At 42.7% G+C, this 16701-nt stretch overlaps 1 protein-coding gene across 1 annotated transcript in view; it reads left to right on the plus strand.

The window, feature by feature from the left end:
• The window catches only part of LOC120615671 (beta-galactosidase-1-like protein 2), a 44647-nt gene that overhangs the window by 22211 nt on the left and 5735 nt on the right, over positions 1 to 16701 (plus strand). The window contains exons 6-12 of the mRNA XM_039878884.1: positions 3981 to 4073; positions 5345 to 5426; positions 10820 to 10890; positions 13945 to 14033; positions 15362 to 15498; positions 16083 to 16163; positions 16592 to 16698. Coding sequence (XP_039734818.1) covers positions 3981 to 4073; positions 5345 to 5426; positions 10820 to 10890; positions 13945 to 14033; positions 15362 to 15498; positions 16083 to 16163; positions 16592 to 16698 — 660 coding nt within the window. The remainder of the gene's footprint in view (positions 1 to 3980; positions 4074 to 5344; positions 5427 to 10819; positions 10891 to 13944; positions 14034 to 15361; positions 15499 to 16082; positions 16164 to 16591; positions 16699 to 16701) is intronic.

Raw genomic sequence — 16701 nt, forward strand, 5'->3', positions numbered from 1 at the left:
CCACTGTCCAACTCCAGAAAATTTTCATCTTCCCAAACTGAAACTCTTTCTCCCTTAAACACTAACTTCCTATGTCCCTTCTCCGTAGCCACTGGTAACCACCACTTACTTTCTGTCTCTATGAATTTGACTACTCTAGGGACCTCATATAAGAGTTTGTGAAGGATTGGTGTAAATCTCTTTACTAGTTATAGATCGATTCAGGTTTTTTATTTCTTCATAATTCAGTCTTGGCATGTTGTATATTTCTAGAATTTGTCTATTTCTCTCTTATAATCCTTTTTATGCTTATAAAATTAGTATCAACATATTTTGTTTCTGATTTTTAGTTATTTGAATCTTTTCTCTTTTTAGTTAATCTAATTAAAGGTTGATCTTTTCAAAGAACCAACTCTTGGTTTTGTCAATTTTTCTCTTGTTTTTCTATTCTCTGTTTTAATCTCTGATCTTTATTATTTCCTTCCTTCTGCTACCTTTGAGTTTAGTTTATCTCTCTTTAAGGTGAAAAGTTAGGTTTTTGACTTGAGACCTTCCTTCTTTTTTAATGTGTTTGCAGTTATAAATTTTCTTCTAACTACTGCTTTCTATGCATCTGATAAGTTTGTTATGTTGTGTTTTCATTTTCATTTGTCTCAAGATATTTTCTAATTTCCCATGAGCCACTGGTTGTTTAAGAGGGTGTTGTTTAATTTCTACATATTTGTGAATCTTCCTGTTTTCTTTCTGCTCTTGGCTTCTAGTTTTATTCTATTGTAATTGGAAAAGATACTTTGTGTGATTTTAGTCTTTTAAAATTTATTAAAACTTGTATTGTGGCCCAATACATGGCCTATCCTGGAGAATATCCCATATGCCCTTGAGAAAAATGTGTTTGTGCTGTTGCCAGGTAGAGTGCTCTAAAATATTCGTTAGGTCTAATTGGTCTATAGTGTTATTTGAGTCTTGCATGTCCTTATTGAACTGTTGTCTGGTTGTCGTATCTATTATTGAAAATGGGGTGTTGAAGTCTCCTACTCTTATTATAGAGCTGTCTTTTTCCTCTTCAGTTCTGTTAGTATTTGCTTCATATATTTTGGAGCTCTGATGTTTGGTGCATATATGTTTATAATTATTATATCTTTTAAATTGACCCTTTAATCATTTATATATATATACATACAATTATGTAGATGTATATATATACATGTGTGTGTATATATATATATATATATCTATATCTATATATATATATAGATATAGATATATATATATGTAGAAATATAATATCGTATAATACCCTTTGTTGTCTCTTCTAACAGTTTTGGACTTAAAGTGTCCCTGCTCCCTTTTGGTTGCTATTTACACAGAATGTCTTTTTCCATCCTTTCGTGTTCAACCAATGTGTGTGTCCTTAGATCTAAAGTGAATGTCTTGTAGATAGCATATAGTTGTATATTGTTTTTTATTCATTCTGCAAATATATATCTTTTAGTTGAGGAATTTAATATATTTACATTTAAAGTAATTACTGGTAGGGAAACACTTTTGCCATTTTGTTATTTGTTTTTCTATATGTCTTATAGTTTTTTTTCTCTTTTATCACTTCCATTAATGTCTTTCTTTCTTTGTATTTAGTTTATTTCTTATAGTGACAAGTTTTGATTCCCTTTTCATTTCCAATTGTGTATTTTCTATAGATATTTTAATTGTGGTTACCATGGGTATTATATATACTGTCCTAAAGTTATGACATTCTGTCTTATTTTGATACCAATTTAACCTCAGTCACATACAAAAACTCTACTCCTTTACAGCACTGCCTCCCTTTATGTTACTGACGTCACAAATTACATGCATATATATTGTGTATCGATGCATATAGATTCGTAATCATTTTTTTGCATTGTCTTTTAAATTCTGTAAAAATAAGAAGTGGAATTATACACTAAAATTAAAATAATATTGGTTTTTACATTTTTTCATGTATTTACCTTTACCAGAGGACTTTATATTTTCATATGGTTCAAGTTACTGTCTAGCATCTTTTCATTCAACTTGAGGGACTCCATGTAGCATTTATTTTAAGACAAGTCTACTGGTAATGAAATCCCTGAGCTTTTGTCTGAGAATATCTCAGTTTCTTCCTCATTTTTGAAGGATGATTTTGCTGCATATAGTATTCTCAGTTGATTGTTTTTTTCCTTTGAGCATGTTGAATATATCATCCCGCTGCCTCTGTATTGCAAGGTTTCTGCTGAGATATCCGCTGATCGTTTTATTGGGGAATCCTTTGTACATGTCAAGTTGCTTTTCTCTTGCTCCTTTTGAGAATCTCTTTGACTTTGGCTTTGGCAATTTGACTGTAATATGTCTTGATGTGAGTCTCTTGGCTAATGCTACTTGGATTTTATTGAAGCTTTTTGGATTTTTATATTCGTGTTTCCTCAAGTTTGGGAGGTTTTCAGCCATTATTTCTTCAAGTAATCTCTCTACCCTTTTCTTTCTTCTCCTTTTGGAAGTAGATAATAAGTATATTTATTTGCTTACTTAAGTTGCATGAGTCCCTTAGTCTTTGTTCATGTTTCTTCATTCTTTTTTTGTTTCACTCCTCAGACTCAATAATTTAAAATGACCCGTCTTCAAGTTTGCCTATTCTTTTTTATGCCTATTTGAATCTTCTGTTGAACTCCTATGGTGAATTTTTCTATTTAGATATTATATTTTTCAGTTTCAGAAATTCTGTTTTTTTTTTATAGTTTCTATCACATTATTAATATTCTCATTTTGTTCATATCTACTTTTCCTAACTTCTTTGTTCATGATTTTTCTTTAGCTCTCTGAGCATATTTATGACAATTGTTTTATAATCATTGCCTAGTAGGTCCAGAGTGTGTGTTTCTTTAGAGGTGGTGGTGGGTCACAACATGTGAAAACTTCAGGGGGATTACAGACCCATGGATAACTGAGGGCAAGGTATTACAGGCAGAGGAATATGATAGAACATCTAAAGCCACAAGAAGAGTCTGGGATGAGACTCTGGGAAACTGAGACGTGTAAAAGCAGTCAATGGCAGTTAAAAAAAATGCACACACACAGTCCAGACAGGACACATGCCCAGAATATATCTGAGATCTTATGCCTTCACCCTGGGCTGATCTCAAGACTCGGGAGCCTGCTAGATAATGACTGTGTTCCTCTCAAGTCTGCAAAGACTGGGAAAGGATTGTTTTTCAGATGCCCAATTTTCAACCACCACCACCACCACCACCCGCCACCACCACCACCACCACCACCAGAGCTTAAACAACAACAGTACAAGGCATACAAGAAAGAGGGAAACATGGCTCATTCAGAGGAACGAAATAAATTTCTAGAAATAGTTTCTAAAGAAACACACACACACACCTGAGGTTCAATTTTTTTTTTTAATGCCAACAGCCCCTGGTATTCCTAGGTGGTCTCAAAGATAGGCCCTGAGGTTCAAAGTTTGAGAACACTTCCTGTCTAAGCTCTAAGTCAGATGAGACAGAAACTAGTCTTATTATTAGCCCACAGATAGCCCAGAACATTGTAAACAAGTTTCATTTTGCTTCTTCTGTTTTGAGGGAGGGAACTGGTATTTGGGATGTTTTTTTTCTGACTGTGCCACACTATGCCAGGGAGGGAGCAGGGCAAGGGCAAGCAAAACACCATGAAATTTCCTACCATTTTGAATGTATTGTTTTCTTGATTGGGGGCTTACATGTTTGTTTAAATATTTGACTAGCTTCCAGAGCTCCTATAAAGTTGTTTTAGTCAGTGCATATTTGTCCATAGGGAAATATGGGCCTGGAGCTTCCCACTCTGTTTTATTGACATTATTCTCAATTATATACCAAACCTTTTGAGACTTTTGCTTTCAAATGGGATGTTTTGCTAGTAATTGGTGATAAATATGGGGGAAATTAGATAATACAGTTCTCACTACAAACTCAGATTCTGATTGTTTCTCTTTTCGCAAGTACAAGTATGGAGGACCCATCATTGCTGTGCAGGTGGAGAATGAGTATGGTTCCTATAACAAAGACCCTGCCTATATGCCTTATATCAAGAAAGTAAGTATTAGCTTGATTTATTTCTTCACATTCCTTCCTCTGGAATGTATTATGGGTTATGGTGTCACATGTGGGTCTAATACTTTTCTCATACTAATACCACATCTATCAATACTATTTATTAATTAGTGAATTCTTTCTTCATACTTTTATTTCAACAAGGTTGTCACTTATTTGTCCTGTGTTGATTGAGTTTAATTTAGGGTGGTAGTACATACATGGTGTTGCAGGGGCTGAGAATAAAGAAATTGACTTAATTAAGCGGTGATGGTTAGAGAAGTCTTCTTAGACTTCTTAGACTTCTCCTGCGGCTTTTGTTGTCCTGCAAATTAGGGCCCCTCTGCTCCTTCCTCACCAGCAGCTGGGATCAGGCATTAGTTTCATTCATCTACTGGGTTATCCCTCTGCCTCTAACTTTCAAAAGAATTGGGTTGAAATAAGCAGTCTTATAATATCTGGAGGGAAATGATAGGCAAATCATACTTGCTGGCATTTCTGATCCCAAATTGCCCACAGTCCCAGAGCAGAACCTTTAAAGGTGGACAGACTCTGGGTTGAGGTCCATACTTTCTCATTGGCTCTGTGCCCGTAACATTTTATCCAACCCCTCTGAGGCTCTGTGTCTGTACAGTTCAGATACTAACTGTGAAGACTGACGAGGACAGTCTATGTAAAGTACTTATCAGAAGGCCTGGATGACTGTAAATGTACCATAGCATTAGCAGTTGTTCTGAGTGGGAAAATGGTTATTGCCTCTCAGCACAGTCTGTTTCTTCCACTTCTTCATTATTTGATTTACAACATTCAAGGAGCACTTCCTGTTCTACTGGGCATGCACAGCATACCATGGGCATGTGACTGCGGCATGGTTGGTTGGTGACCAGATCCCATCCTGCCCAGTGTAGGGAAGGGATGGGATCTTTGCTTCTGGTAAAGGTGAAGGGGGAGGTGTGGGCTGTCCCTGAGGGCCCATTCTTGGGTCCTTGTGGTTTGTTGCTGGGTGACAGTGTGACAGCCTCTGAGTAGCCCTCTTAGCATAGCAGCAAAACTGGACACCTTGCCAGATAGGGAGCAGACAAGAGCTGCTGGCTGGACTTCCAGCTTATGGGAGCTTTGTTGAACATAGGATGCACAGAATATTTCTTCAGAGAAATAAATGCTTCATTTGAATCCCCCACGCTTTCTCTTTTGGCTGCCTCATTCCCAGCTGTGCAACAGAGCAGAAGCTCTGAGGACTGATACAATTTGACTACTCTTATTTCTCCCCACAGGCCTTGGAGGACCGAGGAATTGTGGAGCTGCTCTTAACTTCAGATAACAAGGATGGCCTGAGCAAGGGGTTTGTCCATGGAGGTACCTACATGGAGGCCATGTGTGGGGGTTGGGGGCATTGATGAAGTACCTGGATGGGAGTCATGCAGAGTGGGGGACAGCACCCTGGCTTGGATGTGCATGCTCCCCCCAATGGCCCGAGTCACAAGCAGAGCTGTCCAGATGCCTGTCCTCCCTTTTGCATGGCACTAGGCCCTGAATCTCTGGGCTGCAGAAGATTGGAGCCTCCACGTCAGAGACAGACTTGCTATAGACAGCTCTGTAGCTGGTCTCTCATTTCTGCTGTCCACTCACACTGGCAGTGCTCTGCAGGTTGCAAGACGCAGGGAACGTGAGTTGGGCATCTGAGGTCTCTTAATGTCTCCAAGGAGGGCTGAGCTGATGAAACATTGGGCAGAGTGTGAGGATGGCTTACTCCAGTTCTGCCAGAATTATAGAGATGACTGACCCTCTCTGGGGTCCACGTAGCCCCTGCAGTGACAGAGAGTTGGCCTGGCAATGAATGTACAGTAAATAACTATGGCAGCTCTTCGTCCACCAGCATTGTGTTTCTCCTCTGCCTCTCTGTTAGTGTAGATGCACGTGCCAGGTTTCTGTTTCAGGCCAGCCGCTTCACACTGAGCTCCTCTCCTGTCATCTACTCAAGGGCTTGCTCAGCAACTCCCCCTTCCACCCTGTATCATGAAATTTTCTCTCTTGGGTCATTCCCACCTGTATATAAACATAATATTTCTCTCTTCTAAAAAAATATTTTTTTGACTCATTTCTCTGCTCCCCTTTCAATAAATCTGCCCATGTCTATACTCCCTACTCCCCTCTCTTTCCTCTCTCTCTCCTAAACCAGGGCGATCATGTCAGTCCACTGACATTGTTCTTTTCAAAGTCCCAGTGATCTCCATGTTATAAATATAAGTTGTTATTCCTTGTTGCTTCTGACCTGTCTGATTTTATTTTTCAGCAAACATCAATCTCTTTTCCTTGAAACTTTTTCCTTGCTTGGCAGCCAGGACACCATTTTCCAGTTTTTCTCCAGCCTCTTGGGCAGCTCCTTCTTGGTGTTTTGTGCTGGTCACTTCTCTTTCCCTGAGCTCTAATGTTCAAACTCTTTACGACTCACTCCTTGGAATACATTCTCCTTCTGACGGCTTTAAATAGGATCTGTGTATTGATGAGTCCAAGATGCCTGTCTATCAGGAACTTTTCCTGAACTCCTGCCTTACCTCTGCCTCCTGGGCACGCCCCTGGGAAGGCCACCAGTCTCAGTGGAACCATCGGGGAACTGAACTGGTCTGTTTCCCTCCTAGAACCTGCCCCATGTTTAGTCTTCCTTTCCTCAGTAAACTGCAACCCCATCTTCCCCCAATTGCACAAGCCCTAGACCTTGTACTCCCTCTCAACTTCTTTCCTTCCCTATGCTTGACACACATCAGCAAATCATTTTTATCTTCAGCTTTATCTTCAAAATTTATCCGGAATCCAAACCACCTCAACTATTACCATCACTGCTCATTTGCATTATTGAAACAGTCTGGAACTAATCTCCTTTTTTTTTCCACTGTTGATCCCTCACAACTTTTTCTCAGCATCCATCACATGCTTTGAAATGTCATTTGGATCATCTCACCCTCGACCTGAACTCCAGGTATGCTCTGTCTCGTGCAGAGTGAAGCGCAAGTTCTGAGAAGGACCCCGTAGGGCCTCCCACCCTGCCTCTGTGACCCAGCCAGCCATTGCCTGCTTGCCCCTGGCCCACCCTGCTCCACCCTCATGGCTTCTTGCTGTTCCTCGAACATGCTTAATGCCCCCAGCCTTCTGCTAGGTCTGCGGGGAGCGGCTGTTCCATTTCCTCCTGACTTTTCTCTGAGGTCATCTCACAGTGAGTCTTCCTTTAAGCATCCATTTGAAATTGCAACTCTTCCTGGAGCTCTGCCTTCTAACATTCAGGGTAGTTTGTTTTATTTACCTTTCTCACTGCAGCAGTAAGCTCCCTGGGGCTTGGGTCCTGTCTGTCTTGTTCATCTGTGCTCCTGTGCCTGGACACTCTTTGTGCATGAAGGAATGGCTGGCGGATGAAGGGCCCTCCTGTCCGCTGCCAGTCCTTCTTGTGGGCTCCTACAACCATGCTGACCTCTGCCGCATCCCACACAACACTTTATTGTTCCTTCTGTATTGCCCTTCACTGGCTTGAATGCTTGAAGAGAGGGACTTGCATCTCTAGGCCAGTGCCTGGTGTGCAGCTGGCACTCAGGGAGTGACTGTTGGATGAATGAGTGGAGAAGGCTCTGGTCTATAAGCTGGATGGATTCTTCAAGCACCCAGACACTAAGTGTCTCCTGATGAGGACCAGCAGCCATTCCTGTCATTGCCACACGATGGCGCTGTCCACCCGTGAGTGCTTCCAATGCCTCCTGTTCTCAGGCATCTGGTCTGGAGCAGGGAGGCAAGACCCCTGGAGGCTGGTGCAGGTTTTCAGCGCGCTGGCATTCTGCAGAGGAAAGCCTTGAGTGGATTCTCAGAGACTCTATGTCCCCTCTACCTCCCAGAATGATTTTCTTTCCGTCAATTAAAAATGTAATTAAAATAACACATTGACAAGTTCTAAAAGTCAAATCATAGAAACGCTTATCAAGAAATACTGTGTAGCTTCCCTCCTCTCACTCCATAGAGATGACCATTTTGAACTCTAACCTTTCTTCAGGCATTTCCTTCAAAATTCCAAATAATATACATATAGAACTCTGTATTTATTGATTTAAAAGGCTACCTACTGACCTGTTGTTCTGGTTGAGGATCTAGTTCTCTGCACCACCTCAGCCCTCCAGGTCTTTCCAGGTGGTGTAGCCACTTCCCGCTTCTGAGTGACATCGATAGTCAGTGCATGCTTGACCGACAGTGATGTCCTCAGACAGGCCTCGCACTGCCTCCAATAGCCTGCACAGCATTTGTGAATTGGCTCGCTTTCCGTGTGCTTCATTGTCACTTTCTGTGTATTATCCCATTTGTTTTTCTTTTATTTTCAATCTCTCTTTTCTTTCCACCCTTCCCACTTTCTCTTTTAAACAAACACTTTACCAGAGATCTTCCACACTCCTATCACCAGCGTTTTTCAAAGGACTGTGTCTGTCAGACTCTCTTCAAGTCTGATCGCGCTGTAGGCAGCCTCTGCATAGCTTACCTGAGGCTGGCCTCTGTGTCTCCTGTTGAACTCGTTTCCTGGAACTTCGAAGGCATCGCTCCATTATCTTCCAACATCCACTGTTGCTGCTGAAACACAAGCACATTCTCGTTCCAGACCCTTTTATGTGTTCTTTTTATTTTTTCCTTCTCTTATTTCTAGAAATTTTTAGAATTTTCCTTTTATCCTTGATATTCTAGTATTTCATAGTGCTGTTCTTTGGTGTGAGACTTCCTCCTTTTCATGACACTTCTGGGGTTTTTTTGCACTGGAACAGTTATGGTTATCAATGGTGGGACATTCAGTTGTTGCATATGCTCCCTCCTCTTTCTTCTGATCTTTGGTCCTTCCTGTTATTTGTGGATTGGACTCTCAGAGTGATTCTAAGTTGCTTATCTTTTTAATTTTTTCTCTCTTTGCCCTTTAGTTCTGCTTTCTGGGTGACTTCCTCAACACTTACCTTCTAGTTCTTTTTTTTCTTGAGTATATATTTTTTCGCATAGCATACTTTTGAAATGGATACTATCTTCTCTCTCTCTCTGAGGATATTTTACTTTTTTTTTTTTTTTAACATTTATCTGTTCTGCTTAGTCTTCCATATGAAGAGTTTCACTCAATCGCCTGGCTCTTGACTGAGCCATTTAAGGAAGAGGCACTAGCAGGCCACTTGGGAACTAAGTGCTAGGAGAGGCTGGTGACAGGTGTGCTGCTCTGTGGGGTGACGGGGCTGTAGTCGGCTGTTTCAATGAGGGAAGCCCAAATGTCGGTGTTTGGAGATACTGTCTTTAATCCAATCAAATGTTTCCAGAGAAGGATCCTGTGGTTTATTGCTATAGGTTCTGGGAGCTGGCGGGGGGAATGGGAGGGGGGAATGTTCAGATTGTCCTTATTCTCCCTGTTAGTCTCTCACCCACATTTTGCTATGCCTGATCCCTCAAAACCTGGAGATGTCAGCTTTCCCAGAGAGTATGGTCCCCCGAGGGGATGGCCACTGGCAAGAAGGAGGTTTGATAAACGTGTGAGGTTTGATGAATGTGAGGTATCCTACCCCGCACAGTGCCTCCGATGTGAGGTAGGGACCGGTCATAACTTCTTCCATTTTCCTGGGCCATTTACCAACCCACTGCCCATTTTTACTCTCCCAATATTTTATTAAAACCATCTCTGTTATTTGTCCTCTCCAGTTCTTGTTTCTTATGGCCTTCTACCTTTTCATTTCTTTATTTTTATTTTTGTGGTTTCTCAGGAAGGATAGGAATAGATGCTATGTTCAATTAGCCATGCTAATCTCGTTGATGTCTGAGATTTCTACCCGGTCAGTTTGAGGCAGGCCTTCTGTCTTCAAAGAGTTTCCACTTTAGATGAGAAGGAGTCTGGATGTCGAGTCTTACTCAGGGGGTTTCTGGAGGACAGTGACATCACAGGATAGCGGATTGGTGTCAGATGGGTCTGGGTTTGTAGTCTTGCTCTGCCGCTTAGCTGTTGTGTACCTTTGAGGCAAGTTAACCTCTGGAGCTTCAGCTCTTGCTTGTTTTTAATCACTGGTAAGCAGGAGCTGTGTCTGACAAGAGAGTGTCAGGGTGGCCAGCTGGACAGGCCGGCTCCATCTCTGTCATGTCTTTCCAGGCTCATTAGAACTAAAGCCATGGCCAGTGTGTGTCAGGCCCACTGCCCGGCAGACAGCAGCAGTGAAGGAGCCTCAGAGCCGAGTTCTGCAGCTGGGGTGGGCCAGGGATCCCGACGATAGGCCACACATAGCACATCTTTTTCAGGCATACCTTTCATTAATGCACAGCCATTTAAATATCATTTTAAATAAAAAATAATGAATACATTATGGCATAGAATAGAAAATTAGCCCTCACAGAAGAAATAAAAGGAGAATCTTCATTTAGTTCATTACCCTGTACTAGATGCTTGAGGTACAAAGTAAAGATCAGACTCTAGGCTCCTACAAAATAATAATTAACTGAAATGCACACTCTGGTTGTAAAAATTACATTAATCAAGAACAGATGCTTAGTGACTGTACTGTAAGGTCTGTGCTGAGTGGTGGAATTACCAAGATGAACAAGATAAATCTGACATCAGAGGAACTAAACTCTAATTGGAGGTGGGAAACAATGTCAAGATTAGTTAATTTATTTTACTGGTGAATTAAGAAAGGTCTGGGGTAATTCAGAAATTCTTTCTGGCTTTAAGACAATACCTGTTTCTCCTTTCTCCTTTCCATTCACAGTGCTGGCCACCATCAACTTACAGTCGCAAGAGGAGCTGCATTTACTAACCACCTTTCTCTTAAGTGTTCAGGTAAGTATGGCCCAGGGGAAGCTGCCTGACTTGCTGATCCCGAGGATAGGAATTCCTAGAGTTAAGCCGAGCCTCTTTGTCAGGAAGTCAGCTGTTCCTTGGAGTGCCTGTAACTGTGTTCAGGGTTCCCACATGGGAACCTTTCTGCTCAGAGCCCTCCTTCCACACTGTGAATCCCAACCCTATGCACTGTGTTGCTATGCCCCTGGCAAAGGGGATAGTATAGGAATTGCTCTGAGACGTTGTTGTGTGGGCACACAAATGTGCTTTCGCCTCTGAAGAAGGGGGTTCCTTTTTGAAGCTCTAAGCTTGGTATGCTCATAGTGGCCTCTGGACTAGAATTTTGTGGATTCACTTAGCCCCTGACTGTTCAATTTGGGCCCTAAGGACTAAGAAGAGAAACACTTCCCTGTCCTTTACTGTATGCATCTGACCTTAACCTGTAAGGCCCTTCTGGACCTAGAAAGATTATTGTCACCACCAAGACAGGAAGCCTGGTTCCTTCCAGGTCAGGAGAAAGGAGTTTCTGGATGTATCTCAATATCCATCAGATGGGTGGGAATTTACAGTTAAATCCTATTCTGATTGATTTCTTTTGAGTTTATGTGTCTCTACTGAGTAGATGTGATCTGGCCAAGGCAGCTGTGGCCCATTCACAGACTTGAGAGGCCCAATCTCTCACCTTGTGCTACTGAAGGGTGTAAGTGTCCCAAACTGCCACTGCCACTGGATGTACACATGATCCCTTGGACTAGAGTGGAGCTGTTGGAGTGTTTGTGTCCCCAGTGAATACACACCTGTAGAGATGCTGGTTTTGTTCTGTATCCCAGCTGTGTTTCTTAGAGCAGAGGTAGTGACCTAAGGCACAGCCATATGAAATCACTATGGCAGTTTGAAGTCATGTAGGATGAAGGCCACCCGTGTATGTGATATAACTACTACTGGAGTTTAGAGGGACAAGCAGAATGGTTAGGGATGGTGCCCAGGATGAGATGAGACCTGACCCCAGGCAGACTTAGCTAGGCAGATCAGGGGAGAGACAAAGGATACAGGTTCAGCCCCTTTCTCCTTTCCTTTCTTCCTCCAATACTGAGCGCCTGTTCTCTGCCTGAAGTGGTGCTGGGTCTCATTACTCTGCAGTGACTAAGACAGCAGGGTCTCTGCCTTCAGGGAGCTGTAACCTGCTTGGGAAGAGATGCGTTAAATAAACAATTGCCCAGTAACTAAGTAGGATTGTACTTGAGAGCTGTCCAGGAGCAGTACAGGAAGCTGTGAGCTGCCCCTCTGCCCGCTCGGTGTGTGCCCTCTCTGTGCTTCTTTCCTCTTCTGTCAAGCAGGGATAATAATACCTATTCATAGGGTTGTTTGAGGGTCACATGAAGTAATGTTTGCAAAACATGCAGGACAGCTGTGCTTCATGTTGGCTCCTGCATAGTCATTCTTGGAGAAGTGACCACATCTGTGTGCCCCAGGCCTGGTCATCCTATTGACAGAATGGCACTGTTAAAGGCCTTTCTGTCTTCAGTTCAGTGCTGTCCATTTTCCTCGAAGAAGGGGTCATGGATGCTTCCTTATTTATACCAAAGGCTCCTTTGAGTGGTCCAACAGTACAACTCTGCTTCTCTGAGTTGGGTCCTTTATGTCCATGTCAGTGATGAAGATAATGAAGGTGAATGTTTCTCAAGTCTTTCCTAAGTGTCAGGCACTGCATACTGAGGGTATTATGTGCACTATCTCATTTAATTTTCCCAGTACCCATGTGAACTACTGTTATTACCATTTTACAGTTAAGGAGACAGATTTATAGAACAGATAAAGTACCCAGTAGTGAGTGGCGGGTTAGGGCGTGCAGCACAGTCTGAGTGCACAGCTCCAGCTTAAGCCACATTGCATGGTGCGGTGACCCACACCCCCCTTCCTTGGCCCATCGCCCTCAGTCAGGAAGCCCCTCCCAGCTCTGGAGACTACTCGCATGTGGGACTTGGAATCTACTCCTCCGTTTCTAGTGACTATACTAAACATGGCATAGTGTATCCCCTTCTTGCTGGAAAGAAAGCCAACCCACTAGTCTTGCCCCCTACAATGTTGTACTACTTTGACCTTTCCCCTGGTGTGGTTAGTACCTCTATTCAAAAGCTTATAAATCTGCCCCATCACCTTGGATTAGATTTTGTTGCTCTGCATTCGGTTGCCGCTAAATGTAAGGCTGTCACTAACAGAGAAGGCACTTGATGAATGAAGAGGGCTCTTGTGTGGAACCTGAAATACCAGCATATCAGTCCTCACTCCACCCCACCTCCAAGGTATTCTGATGCTTCTGCAAACACGATAGAGTAAAGCACGGTCCCAGGAACAATGTCTGAATCCCTGGGACAATCCTATGCCAAAGGCAGTATTCTGAAGTAATATTTAAGACTTATTGAATGTCCCAGCCAAGCTATGAAGCCAGACACCATGAATGGCTGCACTATAACTCCCTGTTCTTTTGGTCAAGTTTTGTAAACTTCTATTGAAATTAAGCTGGACCTTGAAGAGGGGCCCACCCTGAAGCTCTCTGACTCTTCCAGCTAGAAGGAAGCAGCAGCAGAGGAGTCTGCATCCATAGTGTGTCTCTAAGTATAAGCTGTCCTGTTGAACAAGCTCCTTTCCTGGGAGAGAAGGCAAAGCTTGGACTGATCTAGAAAGCAAATCAATGTAGGAAGAGACTCCCAAAGCAGATACTGAATTCTAATGAAGACTTACTTTGAACAGATCCCTGTGTTTTCTCACCAGCACCATATGTAACAGTAAAACCACATTAGGGCAGCAGGGTCTCCTCCATCACCTTTGGGAGCTCTTTCTACTCTCCACCTGCAGCGTGGAAGCCACATGTGGAGGCTAAGCGAGTGCAGATGCATTTGTCCTCATTTGTGCTCTGCTTTCAATGGCCTCTCAGGCCAGGGGTGTGAAGCCAGGCAAGAGTTGGCAGGATAGAGGGGCTGGCATACTCCTCAGGAAGGGATGCCCTCTATCTGTCTCTTTTGACCAGCTAACTTCTCATTTCATGGTGTCCAGGGGGTTCAGCCCAAGATGGTGATGGAGTACTGGACAGGGTGGTTTGACTCCTGGGGAGGCCCACATAATATCCTGGATTCTTCTGGTGAGTGCTTTGCAGTATCTACCTCCAGCATGGGTATTGACCTAAGAAGTAGGAATAAGTTCCAGATAACCTGCTAAGTGAGGTAAATGAGCTGTTGGGGAACAAAGCTTCTGGGGTTATTTGCATGTAATAGTCAGCTTTCTATATTCCAGAATCATTTGTCTTGATATTTAAAGTGAATGGTAGGACTTTTAACATTGCTTTATTATGTTTTTGTAAGAAGATAAGTAATGAATGCCTATTGCAAACATCTAGCAAATATAGAAAATGTATAAAGAAGAAATTAAAAATTTCAGAGTCCAGAGAAAACATTGTGATGTCCACTGTCCAGGCAGTTCTCTGTCTGCAGTCTTGTGTGCACCTGTAGATAGAGATATGGACAAATGCTGTCATATCTGCTCTTTGTCACCCACTTGTGCCAGTGAATGACATAGTGGACAGCTGTCTATACTATTAGATGTGGAGTTCATCACCGTTTTAAAGAATTCAAAGAAGCCCATTGTATTGGTGACTAAATCACAATTTATTCCCCCAGTTTCTTATTGATGAACACTTAAGTTGTTTTCAGTGGTTTTCGTTAATCGACTACTATTTTAGTGAGCATTCTTGAACATCCGGTTTTGCATACTTGGCATATTTTTTCACTGTGATAAGTTCCTAGCAATAGAATTGCTACACAAATGAAATTTTGATATATAGTTACTAAGCTGCTTTTTGGAAAGATTGTAGCAATTCTTAACTCTATATTATTAAATGAGAATTCTTATTTTCCATAGATTCATCAATACTGAGCATTAAAATAATTTTCAATATTTGCCAGTCTGATAGGTCATTGTTATTTCACAGTTCTTTGACCAATACTGATATATATATATATATATTTATATTTATTAACCATTTATATTTCTCCTTTTATACTGTCTTTTCATGTCATTGATTCATTCTCTAATAATGGTAAGATGGGAGGTATTCAGCACTATTTATCTAATTATGATTTCTGTCCTTTTGTGTCTTACTGAGTGGAAGTAACAGCTGAGAAGCATGTTGGGTAGAGGCAGAAGGCTACCTTGGGCTGCAGATTGTCCAAATCGTAGTCAACAAAGACTTATCTATGACTTAAAAAAATAACTGGAAGGCCCAGGCTCTGGAGCCATGATTTTGGCCACTTCTCTTTGTCCTCCTGTGGTTGGGGTTTTAGTGAAAGCTGAAGGACAGAGCCATGGAGTTGAATTTGAAGAGAGGTTGGGAAAGGTGAGAGTGATAAAGGGACTTATGGCTTCTTTCAAACTCTAATTTGTTCTGCATATTTCCTTTCTTCCCTTCCTTCTGTAGAGTTTTAAAAACAGTGTCTGCCATCATTGATGCTGGCTCTTCCATCAATCTCTACATGTTCCACGGAGGCACCAACTTTGGCTTCATAAATGGAGCTGTACATTTTCATGAATATAAGTCTCATGTCACCAGCTATGGCAAGTATTCCCCAATATTGATCTTCCCTGGAACACCCCAGCGTCTTTGTGTCTGGGCTTTTTATGGAGAGTCCTTTAGGGACAACTCTGGCACCTTTAATGTATTTGGCTCTAGAGTGCTCAGGGAAGGTGGAGGTTAGGTCTGGGTAGTCACTTTTACACTTCCAGAGCAGCTGGAGCCCGAAGTCAGCTGACATGCCTGTGAGCCTTTGGAAGTCAGCTGGAGGAAGTGAGAGAGGCACTACCAGGTGAGGGAGGTCCTTAGATGAGGGTGGCCTCTTCCCCCTACTCAGGCCCCTGAGATAGTGTGACCCTTGTCCTCCTTTAGACTGAGAGTCCCCAGAAGGCAGGAAAGATGCCTGGAAATTTAGGGTCATGCTGTGGTCATGGGTAGTTTTGGCGGCATTTTATAGTGTTTAGTATTTACATTATTTTGAGTGACAGTCCATACCCAGTGTTTTGCCTCCCAAATTGCTGGGATGAGGACCATGCTACCTGACCCTAGCTTCTTCCTTCTCTTTTTGCTGCCACAGACACTGTCCTAGGACATGAGTGACCAGTGACAGTGCCCTGGTGTCTTGCAGACTATGATGCGGTGCTGACAGAGGCTGGGGATTATACAGCTAAGTTCATCAAGCTCCGAGAACTCTTTGGCTCCATTTCAGGTACCTGGCAAACAGCAGACTCTAGCACCAACTTGGGCCCTTGCTTTTGCTCTGAGATCCCTTAAGGAGTTACTTCCTCAGTACCCTGTCTCACTCCCAGTTGCTCTGTTTGTAAGAATTCCCTAAGACAAGGACAGGCAGGTTTGAGAGACTAACTGCTTTCATTATGGTTTGTGTCTTGCTAGGTTTTTATAGGTGTCAATACACCTCTTTATAAGTGTTAACACTCCTCAGGATATGGGAAAGCTCCCTTCTTCCTCCTGGTATTGCCTTCCCAGCAGGGTCTAGAAGTGTCTGAGGATGGGCCTGATTCCCTGTTGGCAGGATCGAGGAGCACGTTGGGCTTTGGGCAAGAGCCAGTGGTTGGGGGCTGAAAGAGACAGCCAGTTTTTGGCCCTTTTGGGATGTGGCCTTGTTGTCTGTTGCAGGTGGTCCTCTTCTTCCCCCACCTGACCTTCTTCCCAAGACTGCATATGAGTCAGTGAGGCCAGTCCTCTACCTGTCACTGTGGGATGCCCTCCAGTACATGGAGGAGGTG

The sequence above is a fragment of the Pteropus medius genome, unplaced genomic scaffold (assembly GCF_902729225.1).
Source record: "Pteropus medius unplaced genomic scaffold, Ma_sr-lr_union100, whole genome shotgun sequence".
Classification (NCBI taxonomy): Eukaryota; Metazoa; Chordata; class Mammalia; order Chiroptera; family Pteropodidae; genus Pteropus; species Pteropus medius.